We start from the raw sequence: 20033 nt of genomic DNA on the forward strand, positions 1-20033 counted from the left end.
ATCCACATTTTCCCAGCACCTTGTTCAATTTTTTGCATGTTCCAAGCCAGAGTTTGCTAGCTTGATGTTAAGGGTCTACTTCCTTGACATGAGCTATGTGATGCCATGGGATAGAAAGCAGGCGGACTTTGCCCTGGTCAGCCCATCTCACTTTTAGAGTGGCAGCAGAGCAGGGATATGAGCTATAGACACCAGGCTTTTCTGGGTGACCGTTTTTGATACTGTCTGTGTGTGTGTTCCATGCTAGCACTCAGTAAGTCTCCTGTAGTAAAAACTGCAGAGCTGCCCACACTTCCAAGATTAAGGGGACTTGTGATCTTGGTGTCTCATATGTCTGTTCCCTGGAGAATTTGAATTATCAGCCTGATCCTCCAGTTACAGTGGAATTTAAAACCTCTCACTTTATTCTTTCTCTCTTCTCAACTCCATGAACATTTATCTTTCTTAGCTGCTAAAGCTTCCCTGGCCACATTAAGAGAAGCTGCATGGATTGTAGCTAAAGGTCACAAAAGACTGAATCTGAGAGCAACCAATATCCTCTGATCCTGGGGCTGGGTCTCAAGTATTTGCTGTAGCCTGACAGCCAGTCACAGGTACACAGTGCTCATGTGGGGACCCTCGGCAAGGCATGCTTAGCAAGTCTAGGCTGTGCTTTTCTTTCAATCTGTGAAAATAAGGCTATAGCTTTGTTCATATCATTGTCAGAAAAAGGAGCTGTAATGGTGTGGATTAGGGCCATAGGTAGATGCATTCCAAGAAAGGTGTTTTCACTTGACTTCTGTCCTTTGCACTAAGGTAGCCACATTCTAGATATCAATATTTAAATTTCAAATTAGATATAAAAGTTCATTTTCTCAGTTACATTAACCATATTTCAAGTATTCTACTGGTACACATTCTTAGTGCTGGAATGCACAGCCCCTAGAACAGGTCCCACTGAGCAGTGCTGCCCTTGACTTGTCAGGTCAGAAGAAACGAATATGGTTGAACTTCAAAAATTACCCTTGCTTAGCCTCCACACCCCCTCATATAGGTTATTTCTTTGTCCTCAGGTCCCAACTCTGTGCATGATGGAAGTGCTACTACCACCTGTGTCCAGTCTCCTCCAGTGGTCCAGTTTTCTTATCCATTGAGTTCTCCTCTGGACTTTTTACTTAATTTTTTACTGCAGCTAGGAAGTGAAAAGCCTGACTAAAGAAGTTGATTGGACTATTTTGTCGGTGTCTACTGCAGTTACTGTTTATATACATGGGGTAGAGCAATTTGCCCATGACTATAAACCAATGTGAAATATGATCAATACTGAGAAGACTATACAAAAATCCCCCACTACCCTATCACCAGAAAAGAATAATTTTTATCACCAGAAAAGAATGATATTTTAAGTCAAAGAATCTCTCCAAAGAGATGCTGTCAGGATAAATTATAATCACTTGGTGGTATTTAAAACTTGAGAAGAAATAAAAGTCAGGCTTAACCAGAGAGGACTGACAATAGAAAGCTGGTCTTTTTGATAAATGTTGTCGGGGGTGGGAATTTGCTGGCATATCTGGAGGCTTAGAGGAAAGGAGAAGGTGCCAAAGAGAAGCAGTGGTCTATGGAAGTCCTGGGATTCACAGCACATAATTTTAGCCACATGGACCTCTCTGGTTCTGTGAAAACAATGACTACCTGCTCAGGGTCCAAGGACTTCTGATGTGAAGTGACATGCAGTAGATATGAAACCTTCTAGCACCTTGATTCTTAGAATGAAAGGCAATGAGTGCCACGACAGGGAGTGGGGTAAACACTGGGGAAGGGCCTGCCGAAACCAAATGAACAATGGGCCGAATGGACCATTCAGATCTACTTTCTAAATATGCTTGGATTGAACAAAAGGGCAAATAGATTCTTTCAGCAGTTTCAGCTGGGATAAAGCATATGAGACACATATTCAAGAAACAGTAGCCTTTCCTACTGATGCTATTCCTTCCTACTTTATGTATGCCCACAAAGTCATGCCATGTTCTTTATGGAATCATTTACAAAAGTGAGATGTGTCTCATAGGGTATAAAATCAAAGCATTGCCTTGTATTTTGCCACAATCACATGAGAATCTGCCATTGTCTTTAAGTAAAAGGCTTAGTTATAAATGAAGAGAGATGAAGGGGCGTAGTTTTCTGTCAGGTGCCATGGGCCAATACCTTCCTTCTGTGGGCCTCTATTTCTCCATTTCTACAAAGGGATTTTTAGAGTAGATGACCCTCTTAGCAGAACTCTGGCCAATGAGAGGGCAGAAGGACCATAGTCAAGTATTTGGGGGCACCCATAGGAGAATCTATGTCTGCTTGACATGGAAAAGAAGCAAAGAGAAGCAGCAAGGATACCCAGGATTAACCAGTCCAGGCTTGAGTCTTGTGAATTTTGTTTAGTCTGTAACAATTTCAGACTGCAGGTGAGAGGTCTTGCCACTGGCAAGTTTTCCTGAAGTTTTCTCCATTTTCCATCCTTGATGACACAGGCTTCACCATAAAAGAGCTAGAGGTGTGCAGATTGGCTGTTTTGAAAGGCATGGGAGTTATTATCCAGTAGTGGAGTTATTCCATTGTCACTAGAAGACTGGGGCCTGGCTTTGCCTTATGACAAGATTTCTTGTTGTATGTGTGCTGTTGGAAGCCTCATTACAGCAAGCACAGTTCCTGTCTTTCCCATGACGACTGTCTAGTGCCTTCTCTTTGCTTGGAGGGATGGTTGTCTGGGACAGATACATCTGAGAAAGTTATTCAACCCAGATAGGCCAATCAAAAGTGAAAAAGCACATACATTTGACGACCTTTGGTGAGAAAGGAGAATAGAGGAATACCATGTCACCTATAATGAGAAGGTATATCTTTATAAAATATGATATACTTTAATAAAAATATAATTACATTGATTTTCTCCTTTTCTCTCTTCAACCCTTCCCAAGTTCCCCCTTTCTAACTCCTTCTAGCTACCCCTACACACAAGTCTCTTCTGATTATTATTGTTACATATGTATTCATGTATATATGTGTGTGTATGTATGTAGGCATGCAAGCACAAATATGTAGAAACAACCTGCTGATTCTGATTCTGGTCAGTGTTTTTTATTTTCATGGTTTCAGGTCTCACCAAAGAAGCTTCTATATAAAGAGAATGACAACTATTACAGAAAACCACAATTGGATATAATACAGAGATCAAAAGATTGTGGTGAGCCCAAACCAAATGGATACACCTACATCACAGCTCCTGTATCTAAGGCTCAGAGAATATCACAGACGAGGGGGGCAGAAAGATTATAAGATCCAGAATACCAGGAAGTCTGCTGTGAAACAGACTCTCCTAGAATGGCTGCATAAACAAGATCTGAACAATGGCAACATCAATGCTTATGTTAACATGGACCAGAGGAAATCTCATGAGGTCACACCCCTAGACAAAGAGCTATAGGCAACGGATGACTACTGAGAAAAGGAGAGTTAGCATTTTCTGAGTGTTTTTATAGCAAAGGCCTCACACTGTGACCATTGGTCTTGAATTGGAACCAGCTTTCCATTAGGCTTAGGTAGCCTATGCTTGCCTTCCTGCCTGTCTTCTTATTAAGCTATCTCTTACTTTCAACAGTGTGCAGAATGACAAAAATTAGCATTATAATAATGCACCTAAACAAGTCTGTTCTGGGGCCCTATAGGAGCAACCCTACCCTTCTACCCTTCTGGCTGAATAGCAAATAGAAAGTATTTTTTGTGCCAATACAGACAAGCCATGGATCTCAGGAAGTAGAAACCTACACTATTGCCCCAAGGAGCCCAGGCCATGGGAAAATTGGCAAGAACCTGAGTGCTCTTGTCTTTGCCAGTGAAGCTTGAAATTTCTGGGATCAAGACAGGCAGGAAGAGACCAACTGAGCTACTGCTGATGAGCTGAAAGCTTTGAAGGCAAAGATTGCTGCTTTCACCAAGTACCCTTTTCTTTGCACGGTCAAAAAACTAATAACAGTCACACTTGCACATACGTGCATACACACAGAGAGAGGGGGGCATGGGCACACACACACACAGAAACAATAGAGTCCAGTATATTTTCAATCCCTGGGGGATGGAAGGAGATCTCTACACACTTTGGGTTACTTTTGTAAAAGGTCTTGTGTTAGTCATGCTGTATATACAAATCTGTCTCATTTCACATATGAATTGACAACTAAAAGATGGCCTTAAAGAGATCTTCTAAATTTGGCTTTTCCAATAGTCAGGAACCTGTCATCTTTTATTCACTGGCTGAGTTACTTCTCTACTCATTTAATCATCATTTCCTGTTTTTCCAGTCTTTCCCAGGATCTGATAGAGCTGAGTTTTGGCCTGCTTCTTGAGAAGGTCATTAATTATAGTGAGAGAGCCTTACAGCATGAATCCATGTTGATTTCCGTAGGCAGTGCTGCCACCAGGGGCAATATTGATGTGGGTGGCCTGCATTGCTGCCTGAGGCCATGATGAGATCCAGATCTATGTTGCTGTTGAGGACCATGTCTGGGTCCATGCCAGGGTCTGTGTTGATGACCCTGGCATTTGTTATCACTGAAGGCCATGCAGATATCCATGGTCTGTGATGCTAGCTGACGCCACGTTGATATGTGAGAGCTGTGCTCCTGATAGGGATCATATTGATGTGTGTGGCCTGTGCTGCTACATGAGACCATGCCCTTGGCCTATACTGCTGTGAGGGCTATGATGGTATCCATGGCTCATGTGGCAGTGAAGAGCCATGTTGTTGTCCATGGTCTGTATTGCCACCAACACTAGGCCGAGGTCCATGGCATGGACTGATGCTAGAGACCATGTGGATGTCCATGGTCTGTGCTGTTGCCAGAGACCATGTGTAAATCCCTGGTCTATGCTTTCACTGACTGTAAGTGTCAAAGAAGCTACTTTTGAATGGCATTGATTACTGTAGACTCACAGTTGAGAAAGACAGATATAGAAGGCATCTGTGACAACCACTATCTCCTAACCCCCACCCCCAAAAGTAACAGCCTTGACAGAAAGCCATCAAAGAGAACTCTTAAAACTTGTGATAAAGTTGTTGAAGTGTAGCTCTCTATATGTAATGGCTTCTTTGGGGTGTCCTGGTAGGGAAGAATTCAGTTTCCTTTTAAGAGTTGGCCAGAGGGAGTTGGACCATGGGCAACATAAATTAACTTTAAAAATAATTTTTGGTAGGCAGGGAGGACCCATAAGTAGAAAGGTCATTTGGGAAGGACTGGGTAGTGAGCTCAGGGCTCATGGTGTGAAATTCTCAAATAATCAACAAAATATTATGAAACAGAAAATGTTAATCTTGGTTACCGAATGTAATAGAGTTTATGGCCCACTATATATGCCAGAGAAGGCGACTCGAGTGGCTACCTAGAAAGAGGTGTACATTTTTACCACATGAGGAGCCAATAGGTATTTTTAAGAAGGTTGGGATGGAGATTGGAAGGAAAAGAATATGACCAGGAAGATAGTAAACAGCAGATGCGTCTGGAATAGTGGATTGTAAAGGGAATCTCTTATCAGTAGGCCTCACTGAGGAACAGGGCCCCAAACTGACTTCTTAGGGCTCTTGGTTGTCTTTGATTTATTTACCTTAGAAGGGCTAATGGACATTTCCTCATCTGCCTCTTTTCTCAAACAAGAGCTTGATTTGAGATTTGGCATCCTGTGTAGAGGTTGGGCTTATAGGTAAAGTAGAGGTGGAACCTGCATCTTCTCTTTACTCAGAATGAAGTCACTGTACGATCAAGGTATGTGGATTGTCCTAGGCTTGTACTTTCTGAGCACTGCGAAATGCTGTGGTCTCTGGTAGTCAACATCTGCCAAGAAAATGCTCAATACCTTCTGAAACATGGAGTTTTTAGATTGGAATGCTCTACACTAGACTGAACAAGCCTGTTGTTTAATCCACAATGATGGTTGTTTCGTGGTTGTTGATATTGTTGTTACTGCTTTTGTTGTTGTTAGCCAAGTATTTTGGTCAAACATTAAATATCCCTTTAGATCCTAATTGCTTCTAGAAGGACAAAGAATCATCTGCTGACTATGAATGTTTAAAGAAACAGACAGGATCATTTTTGTTTAAATGTAGCCTTAGAGAGATCAATGCCCAGGAGCGAGGGGAGCACTTTCTTACCTTACCCTAGATCTAGCACACCAACTCCTTCCCACATAGAAAAGTGAGTCACACTGCTCTTTTCATTGCTATACCTGAAAGAGATGCTTGAAAGCTGTTTATCTTGTGCAACCCATACCTGGCAAGGATCTCACATAGTTCTTTAGCCCTTCCTTTTTCTAATTTGTTGGTTCAAGAGTTTGGGTGAAAGTATCCATGAAGAAAGGTAATTTTTTAGGCATATTTTTACAGTATTTCTTTAGTTAGGATGCCGTGTATCAGCCATTAAGTGATAGAGAAGTTGAAAAACTAATAAGGTTCACGTTATCCTTTGCTCAGCTCCTCTAATACTGCATCGCCTCACTTGAGCTTAACATGGTGCTCAGAGTTTCCCTACTACTGTTCACTACAATAAAGACTCTGGGACTGCAATTCTATCATTGCCTTTTACAGAGCAGAAAACTGATGCTTGAAGAATTGCTCAGAAATGCAAAGTGAGTCAGCAGGCCTGCCTTCTGTCTGGACTATGTCATGGAGAATCTGTGTTGTTGTTCTGCCTGGCTCCTAGAAGCAGTCATGGGCATGTGGCCTCCCTCTGTTCTCAAAGCCAGTAAACCACTACCTGACTATGGCTTCCCTATCATATCATCTTTCTCCATGTGAGTACATTGATGCTATCACATGATCTGGCATAATCTTCCTATTTTAAGTTATTTAACCTTATCCTTTCTGAAAACTTACCTTGCCACACAAGATAACATAATCCCAGCTTTGGAGGATTATGATAGGCTTATCCTTACAGGGAAAGTATTTGGCCTAATGGAGCCAAACAGAAACCAAAGACTGACGAGGAGGTGGAGGAGGATGTCAGACAGACAAGATTTTCAAACCTGATTCAGGTTGGGCATCTAGGTATTCTAAACCTTTGGTAGCATGGGGTGACAAAAGGAGAAGAAAAAAAATTATGTTGCTGATGTAAGTTTTTATAAAGAAAATATTAAAGCCACAATTGGTTCTATGAAAGAATGTGAATGTCAGCTATAAAGTACATCTTCACTGTGACAGTCAACATCCCTGTGTGGTATAAGCTTCAACTTGATGCTCAGATGAATAGGTTGCCCAGAACAAAGCAGAGAAGAGAGAAACAAGGTGGTCATCCACAAAGCATCCAAATGTGTGAGTATAAGTAGTAAGTTTTTAGAATACAACCAGAACTTATATTGTTTAGAAAAATGGGAGTATTACGTTTTTCTCTTGGGTCTCTGACCACTTAAATCACCAAAAGTTGCCCATGTTTAGAGTACTCAAAGTGACTTTCCTTACACTGAGTATGCCTTAAGTACAATTATGTATCTGTTGGTTACCTACCAAGATAAAAAGTACTAATATTCTACCTTGAAGATATCTAGCAATGCTTCTTGCCATGGTGGTTCATTGGAGTTACTGCTGGATAGAACTATTGGTTGCTTTTCTCTATTGGTAGTTTGCATACTTTTGGATGCTATAAGAGCTGGCCCTCAGGGAGGAGACTTTCTTATCAGTTTCATATCATAAGGTAGGGTCCGACTACTTCTTTTGGATTTATGAGATAGAAATGACCATCTGTGCTTATGGATTGGCTCCAAAAGAACTGTCAACGAGCAGGGATCCACAGGAACCACTAACTTTCCCTGAGACTAGGGACCTAGTCACATGCTGAGGACTAAAGTCTAGTATAACAGTAGGTCAGAGGAATGACTCTGACATAGGGAGCTGGGAATTACCAGGCTCTAACGTGGATGGGTCCTGTAATGCTTTGCCCACAATCCTCTAGCAGGCATTCCGCAATATATGGTAGTTCCGTCTTTTCTTGCACATTCCTATATTTTTGGTTGTAAGCCTAGCCTTTAATGGCTGTGCCATCTTTCCAGACCTTCCTTGAACATTCTTAATGATAAGAAATTATCTTCTTTCTAAGATGTGTTATGTGCCTTGCCCACAATGAGCATATAAAATCATGAAGATGAAATCTATTGCTCTTTCCTATAAATGAAAGTCCTTTTTTGAGCTTTAGTAGGGTTTCTTTTATGAATATGGGTGCTCTTGTATTTGGAACATATATGTTAAGGATTGAGAGTTCCTCCTGATAAATTTTCCCTGTAATGAGTCAAAAGTGTCCTTCCTTATTTTTTTTATTGATAATGGGATACTAACCCCAGAAAGCTCTGAACACCCCAGAAACAACTCACAGGCTATATGAAGCTCAAGAAAAACAAAGGCCAAAAGAGAAAGAGAAAGAGAGAGAGAGAGAGAGAGAGAGAGAGAGAGAGAGAGAGAGAGAGAGAGAGAAAGAGAGAGAGAGAGAGAGAGAGCCTCAGTCCTTCTTAGGAAAAAAATATATGTATAGCACCCTATCAGAGTGTGGTACACCTGGATCTTAAATCATTAATAATCCAAGAGCTAAGAATATAGCCTTGTGGCATTTTTTGGTATTCACAGATCATTATGCTTAATCTATACTCAACAAGAAATCTGTTTCCATGTTACGTTCTGTCCTACATGTACTTTATGCTTATGGTAACTAGTAGATTTCAAACCTCTATCAAACCTCTATCAATGCTATCAAACCTCTAAAAGAATTAAGTACTGACAAAAATATTCATATAATGTTATGCCAAAATGCTTTTAAAAATCTATATAAGTATCCCTCTTTTTTAAAAAATAAAGTTGTAAGAAGAAAAAAAAAGTCCTTTAGTTGTTTAAAGCCAGTTTCTATGCCTCTTATCAACCCATCCTAACACACACACACACACACACACACACACACACACACACACACACACACACACACACTAAAGCAACAAGGTAAGCATGGAGCCCATGTTGGGAGGCTGATGATGCCATAATCAGAGGTAACTTTTTTTTTTTTTTTTTTTTACTCTGGTCAAGCATGCAGAAGGCAGATTAGGATAGTTTCCTTTCCCAAACCACAATACCAGATTATAGGCCATCTCCAGGTTATCCTATGTAAGAAAATGAGGAGCTTTGTTCTTTTGCTTCATTTCTCACCTATGTCTCCTTCCTTTTCTATGTACATTTATGATTAAGATCCACTAATAGAAATAACAAACCTCCTCAGGAAGAAAGGCCAAACAAAAACATTTGACCTTGTGACAGTGTCATATCTCTATATTTAGAATGCTCAGGTAAGAAGTTACAGAGAATAGAAAAATTCAGGTAAGGACATTGTCTAACCCATAAGAAAACTGGATAGGCACCAGTATGGTGCTGGCTTTCAAGCTTCTGTAGGAAAAAGAATACTTGGTTGGTCTTCTTAGATTGTTAGAAAATGTGTGCTAACAATCCCACATCTAACTTAGCTGGTTTGTTTATAAAATGAAGGTAGACAGGGCTATATTTTATGGCTTCTAATTATTTAGTGCTCCATGATTGGATGGCATTTCCAAAAGGTGTGCTGATGAGTGGAAGCATCTTTTGTCAGTTTAGTTGCTAATTCCTTAACCTGAAAGCCCAGATGAACCAGTCATTGTTGGTAATAGAGTCAGGCCTCCTGTCCCTTGCTATACCTCCTCCTTGTATTTCCTCTCTTCATAACCATCCATCTAACACTATATTAAACTAACTTTCCTAATTCTGAAGGAGGTTGGGAACTCTGTAATCGAATGCCTGCACGTTCTATATTTATATCATCAAAGATTCCTATGAAAAGTCACAGAGAAGTCCTGTGGGCCTCAAAATGCCACAGGGAGCAAGGTGGTGCTTTGGAAAGATCCAGACATCTTTGGGAGCTAGGATATCTCCTGAAAAGCCTATTCATGTGTGCCTATGCCCAAGTGGGCTCCAGGAGCATTGTATCACTAGAATGGAGATGGTGAAGGTACGCCGCTTATGCTCAGAGTTCTGTGGTATTAGGTTTCTGGTAAGAATTGAAAACTGACTTGGACAAGAGCATTTTTGAATCCTCAGAAAGAATTTTTCTTGATGTTATGAGTAGTGATGCTAGACAAATCAATTATTGTGAAAAAATACTTTCCTTGTCATAGAATAAAGGAGGGTACACAGTGTTTAAAGGCCCAATTGACAGAATGATCCAAAGGGTTGTACTTATGGCTTCTTGATTAGTTATATACACGCTTTCTTAGGGAAGTGGACAATGAGATCACATGCAAATCTATTTCCAGAAATACTTTGCCTGATTCCAAGTGTCCTTTTCCTGTGGAGACGTGAGCAAACATCCATTTACCCCAGATAAGGCACCAATAACATACCAAAGAAATTATCCCACTTAAATATAGCTTAGTGAATGGGTTAGTTTGCTAGGATTACTTAAAACAAATTATGGGTAAGGAATTACTTCTAGGCATAGGGGTGATTCCAGAACAGTTGCATCACCACAAAACCCTACTCCAGCATGCATAATGACTCAGGAAGCATGAATCTCTGTAGTTCTCTTAACAATGTGCAGGCAGCTTAGCAAGACAGAAAGTGTCTTCTCAGTATTTTATAGCCTATATAACCTTGAGAAGGGGGTTTGTAAATCCTGTAAATTTCAGGAGCTTTCTAATTTTTGTAATTTTTTTTCTTTCTGAGCCTAGCTTTCCCTCCAAGAAGAAATGTTTCTGTTTTTGAAATGGCTAAATAACAAGACCAGTCTCCAGTCCACGTCCCTGAAGAAGTTAAACAAGAATAGGAGCCTGGGATAGAGGTGAAGCATCTGATTTCTCTTCACTTTAGCACAAGAGGGTACCTTGAAACTATAGGGCTTTGTAACTTCATCTAAAAAGAGGCTACAGATTGAATATTAGTAAAGTCTATATGTCCCACTCCCCTCCTTTAGTGCATATGGGCATATCTAATCTAAGATTCTCAAAGGGAAGGGAAGAGATCCTGGGTGGCCTTGGGAATAACTGAATGTTCTCTAAAGGAGACAGAAGGAATGCCATTTATCCTCCCTGTCTTCAAAATTAACTCACAGTGTGGTTTTATTTTCTTAAGCTTTCATTGCTATCAGAAGGTTCAGTTAAACATTTAGTGCTGATGAACCACTTTCTCAAATGTGGACTTTATTCCTCTTCAAGTAAAAATCTTCACTTATCCATAAGATTTAAAGAGCAACAGAATCTGGGAAAGGGATTTTAGTCCTTCAACAGCCACCGAGTGATACCCAGAGTCTAGCAGGCAGCACAGTGTCAGCAGACACTCACTTCTCTACCCAACTGCCTGGTATCTAGACCGGTACAAAGCTACAAATGAAGAACATCTCAACTGGGAAGCCTCATCAGTTTGCCGGGCAGACATCATACAGGGAAATCCCAGGGCTTGTCAAAATATGTTTACAATGGAGCTGTTTATGACCTCATTTCTCACTTTTTTTTCTGGAGGGCATTTACTCCTCTCTAAGCTCCATTTCCAAGCCTGTAGCCTCTCAGAATCTCTTCCCATCCATTTGGCTGCCCTGAAGTCTTGAACTAAATGTCGGCCCCTAAAGAAACTGACTTAGTACTTGTGATAAGGCTCATTTCTCCTCTTGACTCTTTCATTTAGCTTCTACAGTACAGCGGTGGTAGAAGCAAATTATTCTCTTTCTGCAGCTGAAAATACAAGACAGATACTTAGCAGCAGGTCCAGAGTTTTAGTCCCGAGTCATGGGGCTTCTTACAAAGGGTAATTGCCTCCAATATTTCCTAACTACTCTAGGAATCTGTACTAGAAACTAAAATACTTCTTCCTTTTCATTGATCTGATACGTCTGAGGTCACTCAGTTTTGGCCTTTCCGGAGAGGAATAGGTTCACTCCTATCATCTACAAGGACCTAATGATATCTGAGCTGGAACCCAAAAGCTCTAGCTCTATGACTAGGACATTTTATTTTACTTGCATTTCTCACTACCTGGCATGGGACTGGTCCTCAATTATGGCTCCCACTCTACCGGAAAGAAGTCCATAAAATTGCCAGCCACTGACTTGCCCCTTACCTGCCAAACCTCAGCCTATCATATCAAGATTGTCATAGACGTCTACCATAATTAAAAGGAAAGCAGCCTCTGAGATATCAAATATTCATCCTATGTTCAACATCTATCCTACTTAGACTTAACTTCATACAAATTAGAATCACCTGGGAAGAGAAAACCTCAGTTGAAAATCTTCCAATCCGAGAATGGTTCTTGGTCATGCCTATGAGATACTGTTCTGATTAATGATTAATATAAGAGGACCCAAAGCACTGTGGGAAGAACCATCCTTAGGATATTGGACCTTGGCTTTATAAGAAAGCTAGCTTATTATGAGCCAATGAGCAAGTCAACAATCAGCATTTCTCCATGGTTTCTGAGTCAAGTTCCTGTCCTGACTTCAGTCAATGATGAATTGTGACCTGCAGGTATATATAAATGGAAATAAATCCTTAGCTCCCTTCAGTTGCTCAGGGTATTTTTTTTTAAATCATAGAAACAACAACAAAAAAAGCAACCAAAAATGTCTTCCATCAACTCCTTAATATTTCAGTAGCACTATAAGGAGCCACACAGAAGGGATGCTGGAGCCTGAAGAGGGAAAGGAGGGAAGGCATGAAGGCTGACAAAAAGCATGGCTGTTGAGGCAGAGCCCTGAGGGAGAAAAAAGAAGCAGAGCTACTAACCTCTGGCACTGACCCCTTGAGGACAGTGATAGCCCCCCCCCCAAATGGGCTGCTACCCCAGCACATCATGAACAGGGCACTTTCTGTGCTCAGCCACAGCAATTCACTACTCACACGGCCCAGCCCCCAGCAGGCTACACTGCATCTGTGCCATTGAAAAATTCATAAAGTATTTAGTACATCAATGAACATGTGCCAGAAGGGATTTGTGGCCTTCCCTGTGCTCCATCAGTTAGATATTTAGTATCTCTGTGCTGTGAAAACATTCTTAGAAGTGCCACAAGAGGATTTCCTTCTGGCAGATGACCAACAGACTAAGGCAAACATCATTCACTTCTCTTGGGAAGGTTTCTGAGGCGTTGATCCACTCTTTGGAAAAGCTGCTCAATGTAATATAGTCCTCAATTTCTTCTGTCTCAAACTTTGCCATTGACTTTCCAGTGGACTTAGGTTTCTGGAGAAGCATTTGATGATCTGAGCACATGCATGTATTTCATGTGGGACATTTTGCCATTTCTTTGTACTCTCTGAGTGATACTATGGGCAGCATGAAGACCTTCTTAGCTAAAAGTTATGAACTGTGCTCTGAGAATAAAATTTTGTGACTTAGAAAGTAGACACAAAAACATATCAATGCCCAAAATTAATCCAAATATTGACCAACTATTAAATGTTGAGCACTCACAGAAATGCCCACAAGTAGTTTACACTAATTGAAGCTTTCTTTCCCTATTTCTTGTTGCTGAGACAGAGTACTTATTAATATAAAAGGAAAGAGGCTTAGTTTGGCTGGTAGTCATAGAGGTTAGAAAGTTTCTTTTAAAAAATTGCATCAACGCCCTCAACATGCTCTTTGAATGCTTAGCAAAGAGGTCTAGGAAAGATACAACACACGAAGAGCAACTTTGCTTGACCTACTCCTTTCTTAATGATACTGCCACTTTTCAATAACACTGCTTGTGGAGTCAAGTTCCAACACACATTTGGGTAAATAAAAACTACATCCAAAGCATAGCACCCCAAAAGCTAATGTTTCATTTATAATCATTTATGGTTCATGCCATATCTGGGCTGACATTATTTTCCTGAGCCTACTGAACTCCCTTTGAAAAGTTGCCTTTTATTGTAGCTACAATCTAGATTCACTTGCCTGGTGATAAGCTTGAGCCATTCTGGCCATCACCTCTCTTGTTTCCCATCTCTTACCATCACTATCTTTACTTACCTAACATCTGGTATTTTATAAACATTGCTTCTTATGCTTTGCCTGTTCGTTAACTGTGTCAGACAGCAAGGTAAATTCCATTCTTTTATTCCATTTCTGAAGACTACGGGCATCTTTAGAGATCATATTTCATCTTTATATGAATTTGAAAATTAAATAACCCCAAATCGCCGTTTTGTTTTGAATTCCCCAAAGGTATTCAGGTGAATGTGAAAAAAAAAAGTGTCCTAGGAACAATCAGGAAGGACAGAAAAGATTAAAGTCTCAAGAAAGGAGGTTCTTCAAATAAAAACTGCTGGTTTACAGGTGGTCTTTTGATGTATCAAGGTAAGGACAAAAGTCATGATGTGGCCTTGATAGGAACATAATTTCTTTCCTGGCACCTGTAATGCTGATTCTCATGCTTTAAAATGCAAATATAAACAAACATCAACAATAAAATCCTGCTGTCCCTGCCATAACAATTCCATGTTCACCTATAGTTATTGAATAAAATATAGGGTATCCAGTTAGATAGCAGGTTTATATTAAACTGGATGTATTTTGGTATGCTTCCAAAGATTATATGCTATATATAGTATATTATATGTATATATGCTAAAGGAATATTGATCATTTATTTGAAATCCAAATATTTCTAGGTTCTCTATATCTTTTCGGAACTCTAAAAACCTTATTTATATGACACATGACTTCCATCTTAGTGTAATGGCTCTTGGACTGGTCAGGAAAGGCTCTTACCTCAGGTTAATCTCTGGACTGCTTGGACATGATTTATGCACCATGTTTACTTCAGTGCCTGAAATGCCTGACCCTAAGTGGCTGCCCCATGAATGGGATTATCTAGCAAAGTCAGATATAGATTTACCCCCACAGATTTGCAATGGCTGGCCTGATGACCTTTGAGCCTTGTATCTGCTTCTCAAAGATTTTATAGGTAAATTGTAAGTGCAGAAGATCAAGGCTGGAAGTATGTGTCAACACAGTACAATATATATGAATACCTGCCCATGAGCCAGAGAGGAAAGGCTTATATCTAGCTTTGCCTCAGACCCCTAACTTCTTTTCTAAGCCTATTCTGTCACATAACCAAAGAGTTGAGCTTATGAAATCTAAGCTTGAGTAACAGAACTAGAAGAAAGGCATTGGTACTAAACACAGTCCCCCCCAACTAAACTTTTTCTTAAAGTTAAACCTTATGTTCCTAGGCTGCAGGTAAACTCAGGAAACTACTGAAGGTAAAGTAGGCATTTTATTTGCTTTCTTCTAGTTATTTGATTTCAAAGTTATGGGACCAACATAGAATAGAAAAATCTTAAAGAAGCAAGAGAACAAGGCTATGGCTCCATTCAGTTGCCAATTCAACATAAATGCACCTTGCTCTCAAACATTGCCTTGATTTCTTCATCTCTAAAGTAGGAATTAAGATTTTAAAAAATCATCTAGAAAGGAGGTTGACTATATCACAGGATTGTATAAGTGCATTCACATTCTAACCAGCACTCTGGCTCAATCTAAGTCTGTAACTTTGCCACTGATTTTCTTAGTCCCTGACTAAGATGCAGTAAGTCTAGGGAGTGAGAGAGAATAGAAATCCCTCCTCCTTTCAGTATCATTAAGGAGCCTTTAGAGGTGGACTCCTTTCAAGATGCTGGAATTAAGAATCTGGTCTCCTTCCCATTCAAAGGAGACAAGAGATGCTAAAGACAAGACAGGCTTTCTACCTAAATACTACAGGCTTAAAGTTTTGAGAGCAAAGAACAGAGACAGGGTGAGACCAAGCAGACCCCACCTCCATGCTCTCTTAGAGTGCCCGGCTGTGTTGCTGACCTATTCGCTATGCAAGTGCTGATGCTCAGTTGGTAAGCAGCACACAGACACCATATTTGATGCTGTGTCAGAAAAGGGAAAGCAAAACAGGAAAATTTTCCTGATACCAAGAAAAGCAATAGGTGCCCAGAAAATGGAGAAATTGTTGGGCCTACAGAAAATACCTACAATATATAGGATACTTTCACTACTTTGTCCTATTTGACACTAGGTTTCTTCTGAAAAGTAAGTGGTAGGTGCTAATATATAGTACTATGGCCTTCATTTTATAAATATTTAAACCAAAACTAGAAAGGTTACACTATTTCTCTTCAGAAATAGACAGAGCGGGAATTAAAACTTTGGTCTGGCTGCCCCCAGGCTCTTATTCTTTTTACTATTTCCTACAGCCTATAATGTCTTGTTGGGTGTACAGTGTCTAGTCCCCAGTCTGGGGTTCTTGATGGAAAATACTAAGTGATGTTGGAAGATGGTTAGTGGAGCAGCAAGAAAAGTCTAAGCTACAGCATCATCACTCTGACCCTTCAGGGCATCATTGGCAATGATGGGTACCAAGACCTAGCAAAGTCTGAGGATTCTATAGCTGTCCAATCAGTACAGGTCATCTAGATGGTGACCTACAAGGACCAGAAAAGCCTCTAAAAAGTGGACATCATTTAAGAACCCCTACCCTCCTTCACCAGCATATCTCTAGACTCACCTTCATTTGATGTTGTCATGCCCATATGTCCAATACACTCTGTAGCCACCTGTGTCCCTCAAACTGGACCACAAAGAGTACAGAGATGCTGCAAGATATAAGGACTGTTCTCCGACACTAGAGAAGAAACAATAATACTGTAGAAAGCAGGTTCAGATGTAAAAGCTTCAGCCATTTCAGACTATTGATTGTAGTGCCAAATACTCTAATGTAGCTAGATAATGAGGTGTTTCTAGAGTTCCTTTGCAACTCTAAATTCTAAAATTACCTCTTGAAAAAATGATGCTTGTCTTTCTGAACTTGAATATTGTCCCACAATCCAGGACCATTAACCAGGGCACAAAGATCAGAAACGATTTACTGTTCCATACATAAAGATATTATGCTAGTTTTGTACTATTAGAAGGCCAATATGCTTGAAAGGTTGAGCTAATACAAGATTGGGTGATGGTTTCCGGTTCTATAATCCAGTTCCATTTGAAGGACCAAATGTTCCAAGCTAGAGCTGAGAATCAGAAAAGGAATCAAGTATTTAACTGCTTCTATCAGAAGCTCAGCTTGCCAATAGGCAAAAAGCTGGTGTACTAAGGCAAATAGTTTCTTGTCAAAAGCTATATCTTCTATAAACCTATGGATGTCACCTTATACAAAAATTTCATCACTGAAAATAGAAAGAACAACAACCAGGACCCCCAAAGCTCCCAGGGACTAAGCCACCAAACAAAGAATAAAGGGACCCATGGCTCCATCTGCATATGTAGCAAAGGATGGCTTATTTGGCATTAGTAACAGGGGAGGTCCTTAGTCCTGTGAAGGCTTGATGCCCTAGTGTAGGGGAATGCTAGGATGGTGAGGTGGGAGTGGGTGGGTGGGCAGGGGAACACTCTCATAGAAGCAGGTGGAGTGGGGTGGGATAGTGAGTTTTCAGAGGGGAAACTGGGAAGGGGCATAACTGTTGAAATATAAATAAAATAGTGAATAAAAATTTTTAAAAAATCAATAAGACGTGGTCATATTAGTTTTAAGAGTGGGTTCTAACCCAGTAAATGCTACTCTGAGAAGAGAATATATATATAAAGAGAAGGAAGGTCATATGAAAAATATTGGCATTCTTCAGAAGCTGGGAAGTGCAAAGGTCCTTCTCTGGGTCTTCAGAGAAATCGTGGCCCTGCCAGCGCCTTTGTTCCTACTTTCAGAATCTTAAATTGTGTTTCTGTTATGTTTATCCTGCCAATTTATGAGTCTTACGTGTACCAGCTCTGGGAAATTATATAATCTGCAGGCTGATGAATCAGTTCAGGGTCCAAACAACACCTGTGAAAGACTGCTGAAAGCTAAACCAGTCTGGAGTGTGGGATAAAGTCACTTTTATTGAGGTTCCACGTATGGAACTGAAAGTCTTGTCCAGTCTAGACAAACACTCCACCACTAGAAGTAGGCATTTAAGATTACATTTTGAGATCACCCCTTAAAAACATGGTGAATATATACGACAGACAATATAGAGATACATCATCAAAGCATATAAATAATTCACTCAGCAAAGCAAAAATAAAGCATAGCATATGTGTTAAGCAGGGATGAAGGCACGGGTCAGCCGTACTTTGGATCTAGAAGCAGAGAAAGATGACCACTTCTGCTCCTGTGTAGTAATGAGGAGATGGAGGTCACTGTCAGAAATCAGGTGCCAATGTGGGGCTTGCCCATTCTTTAAGTCTTTGTACACATTACAATCACCCTCTAATCAGAGTTGTAGTGTACATAGAACTGCACATTTCTGTATTTTAAATGAAGGAAGCACAGCCTGTCATCTAAAAGGTAGTCCAAGCTGCCCATAAATGTGAGGAGATGCCCACTATCACAGAGACAAGGAAGCTCTGAGCCACCAAGATTATTACCTGCAAACCTTAGAGTACTAGAGGGTAGTATTAACAAATATAATACATGGGGTGGGAGTGGTAGGGCAGAAAATAGAAGAAAATTTGTTACTATGTGAAGTCACCCAAAATTCTAAAACACACAAGGAAAACTAATACTAATAGAGCCAAATATAAGGAAAAATCAACTTTAATGAGATGAAACATTGCTGAGAAAATAAATATTATTGCACTCTGAAAATCTTCTGGTGAAAGGTACATTGAGGGTTCACATGAAAATAGATAAATTTATTTTTAACTAAGAAATTATATAATTATAGGAATAAATAATAATAAATATACACACAAAAGAGCTAATTAGAAATTATAGAAATTACTGTTTGTACTTGATTGACAATTTCCTAGAATGCTGGACATATCTCACCTACTCCAGCAGCATTATATGTCACTGTTATTACAGATTATTTTTCTGGAAATTTATGGAGTTATATTAGGACAGGATGCAAGAGCAGATAACAGAGCAGTTGATCTATAAATGGTGTATGAAAATAGTATTAAAATGATTCCTGATGACTTGCCACTGTGTTCATAGATTAGGAGTCATCTTAATACTATGTTCAGGTACCATTTATAGATCACAGAAGATTCTCTTCTTGCAGTAGATGGTGATTAACACAAAGCCTCACAACTTATCATTGGAAGAGAATGAGAGTCTGGGGAGTGTTTAGCCAGCCTTAAGTGGGCCATCTATATCACTTCATTTGCCCAAGTCTTGGGGAGACAGAGAAGAAAGATTGCAAGAATCAGAGTTGGTACTTAACTAAAAGGGAATAGTATTTTGTGGACATATCAAGGGAGATGCACACAGCATTCATAATACATGTGCAAGTTTAAGCCTGACAAAATTCAGCATAGAAGTAGGGTGGTGGGCATGAGTTGCTAAGAGTTATTGGCAGTTTATAGCGTCTGGTAGGAGAGTCCATTTTTTAAGTCTGTGACCTCTGGTATGTTGACTATGCTCCAGGGCAGGCTCCATACCCAAGAGTATTAAGACAGTACAAATTGCACTTGATGAGTTTAAAAAAGACACAGAGAACACAAAGTTCAGAGTTGTATGAGAAGGGAGGTGGGGATAGATCTGGGAAGTGACAGGGGTTAATAATATGGTTAAAAATAAAAATGTATAAAATTTTCAAACAATTAATACAAATATTATCTAAAATATAAGTGGTAATCAAACACCTTGGAACTCATTGGGTATGTGATACCAATTTATAAAACAGATGCCCAGTATCTGAGCATATAAAGAAATTGGCCTCAAGTTTGCCTTTCCTTCTATGTGTATCCTTCTCTATCACCCTCATCCCACATGCAAGCCACAACATCCTGTCCTCTGTTGAACTTCCAGTTTCTATGTGTATTACTTGCCAAGAAATGTGAGTTCCACTGGCCTCTCTCAAGTTCCTTCTCATTAACTCATTCTCACTCTTTCTAGAATCAGAGGATCTCAAATGTGGTACCTAGACAAACAACACTACCATCCACTGGATTCTTTTCAGAAAGGCAAATTCTTGGGCCAATCTCAGACCAAGTGATTCAGAGTCACAAC

The 20033-nt window shown here is 40.0% G+C and overlaps 1 protein-coding gene across 1 annotated transcript in view; it reads right to left on the minus strand.

The window, feature by feature from the left end:
* The window catches only part of LOC308415262 (la-related protein 1-like), a gene marked incomplete at both ends in the record, with an annotated part of 39826 nt that extends 35298 nt beyond the window's left edge, over window positions 1-4528 (minus strand). The window contains 1 exon segment of the mRNA XM_080910252.1: window positions 4406-4528. Coding sequence (XP_080766378.1) covers window positions 4406-4528 — 123 coding nt within the window.
* Between the last annotated feature and the right edge of the window lie 15505 nt (window positions 4529-20033).

Source organism: Micromys minutus, assembly GCF_963924665.1.
Source record: "Micromys minutus genome assembly, chromosome: X".
In the NCBI taxonomy this organism is placed as follows: Eukaryota; Metazoa; Chordata; class Mammalia; order Rodentia; family Muridae; genus Micromys; species Micromys minutus.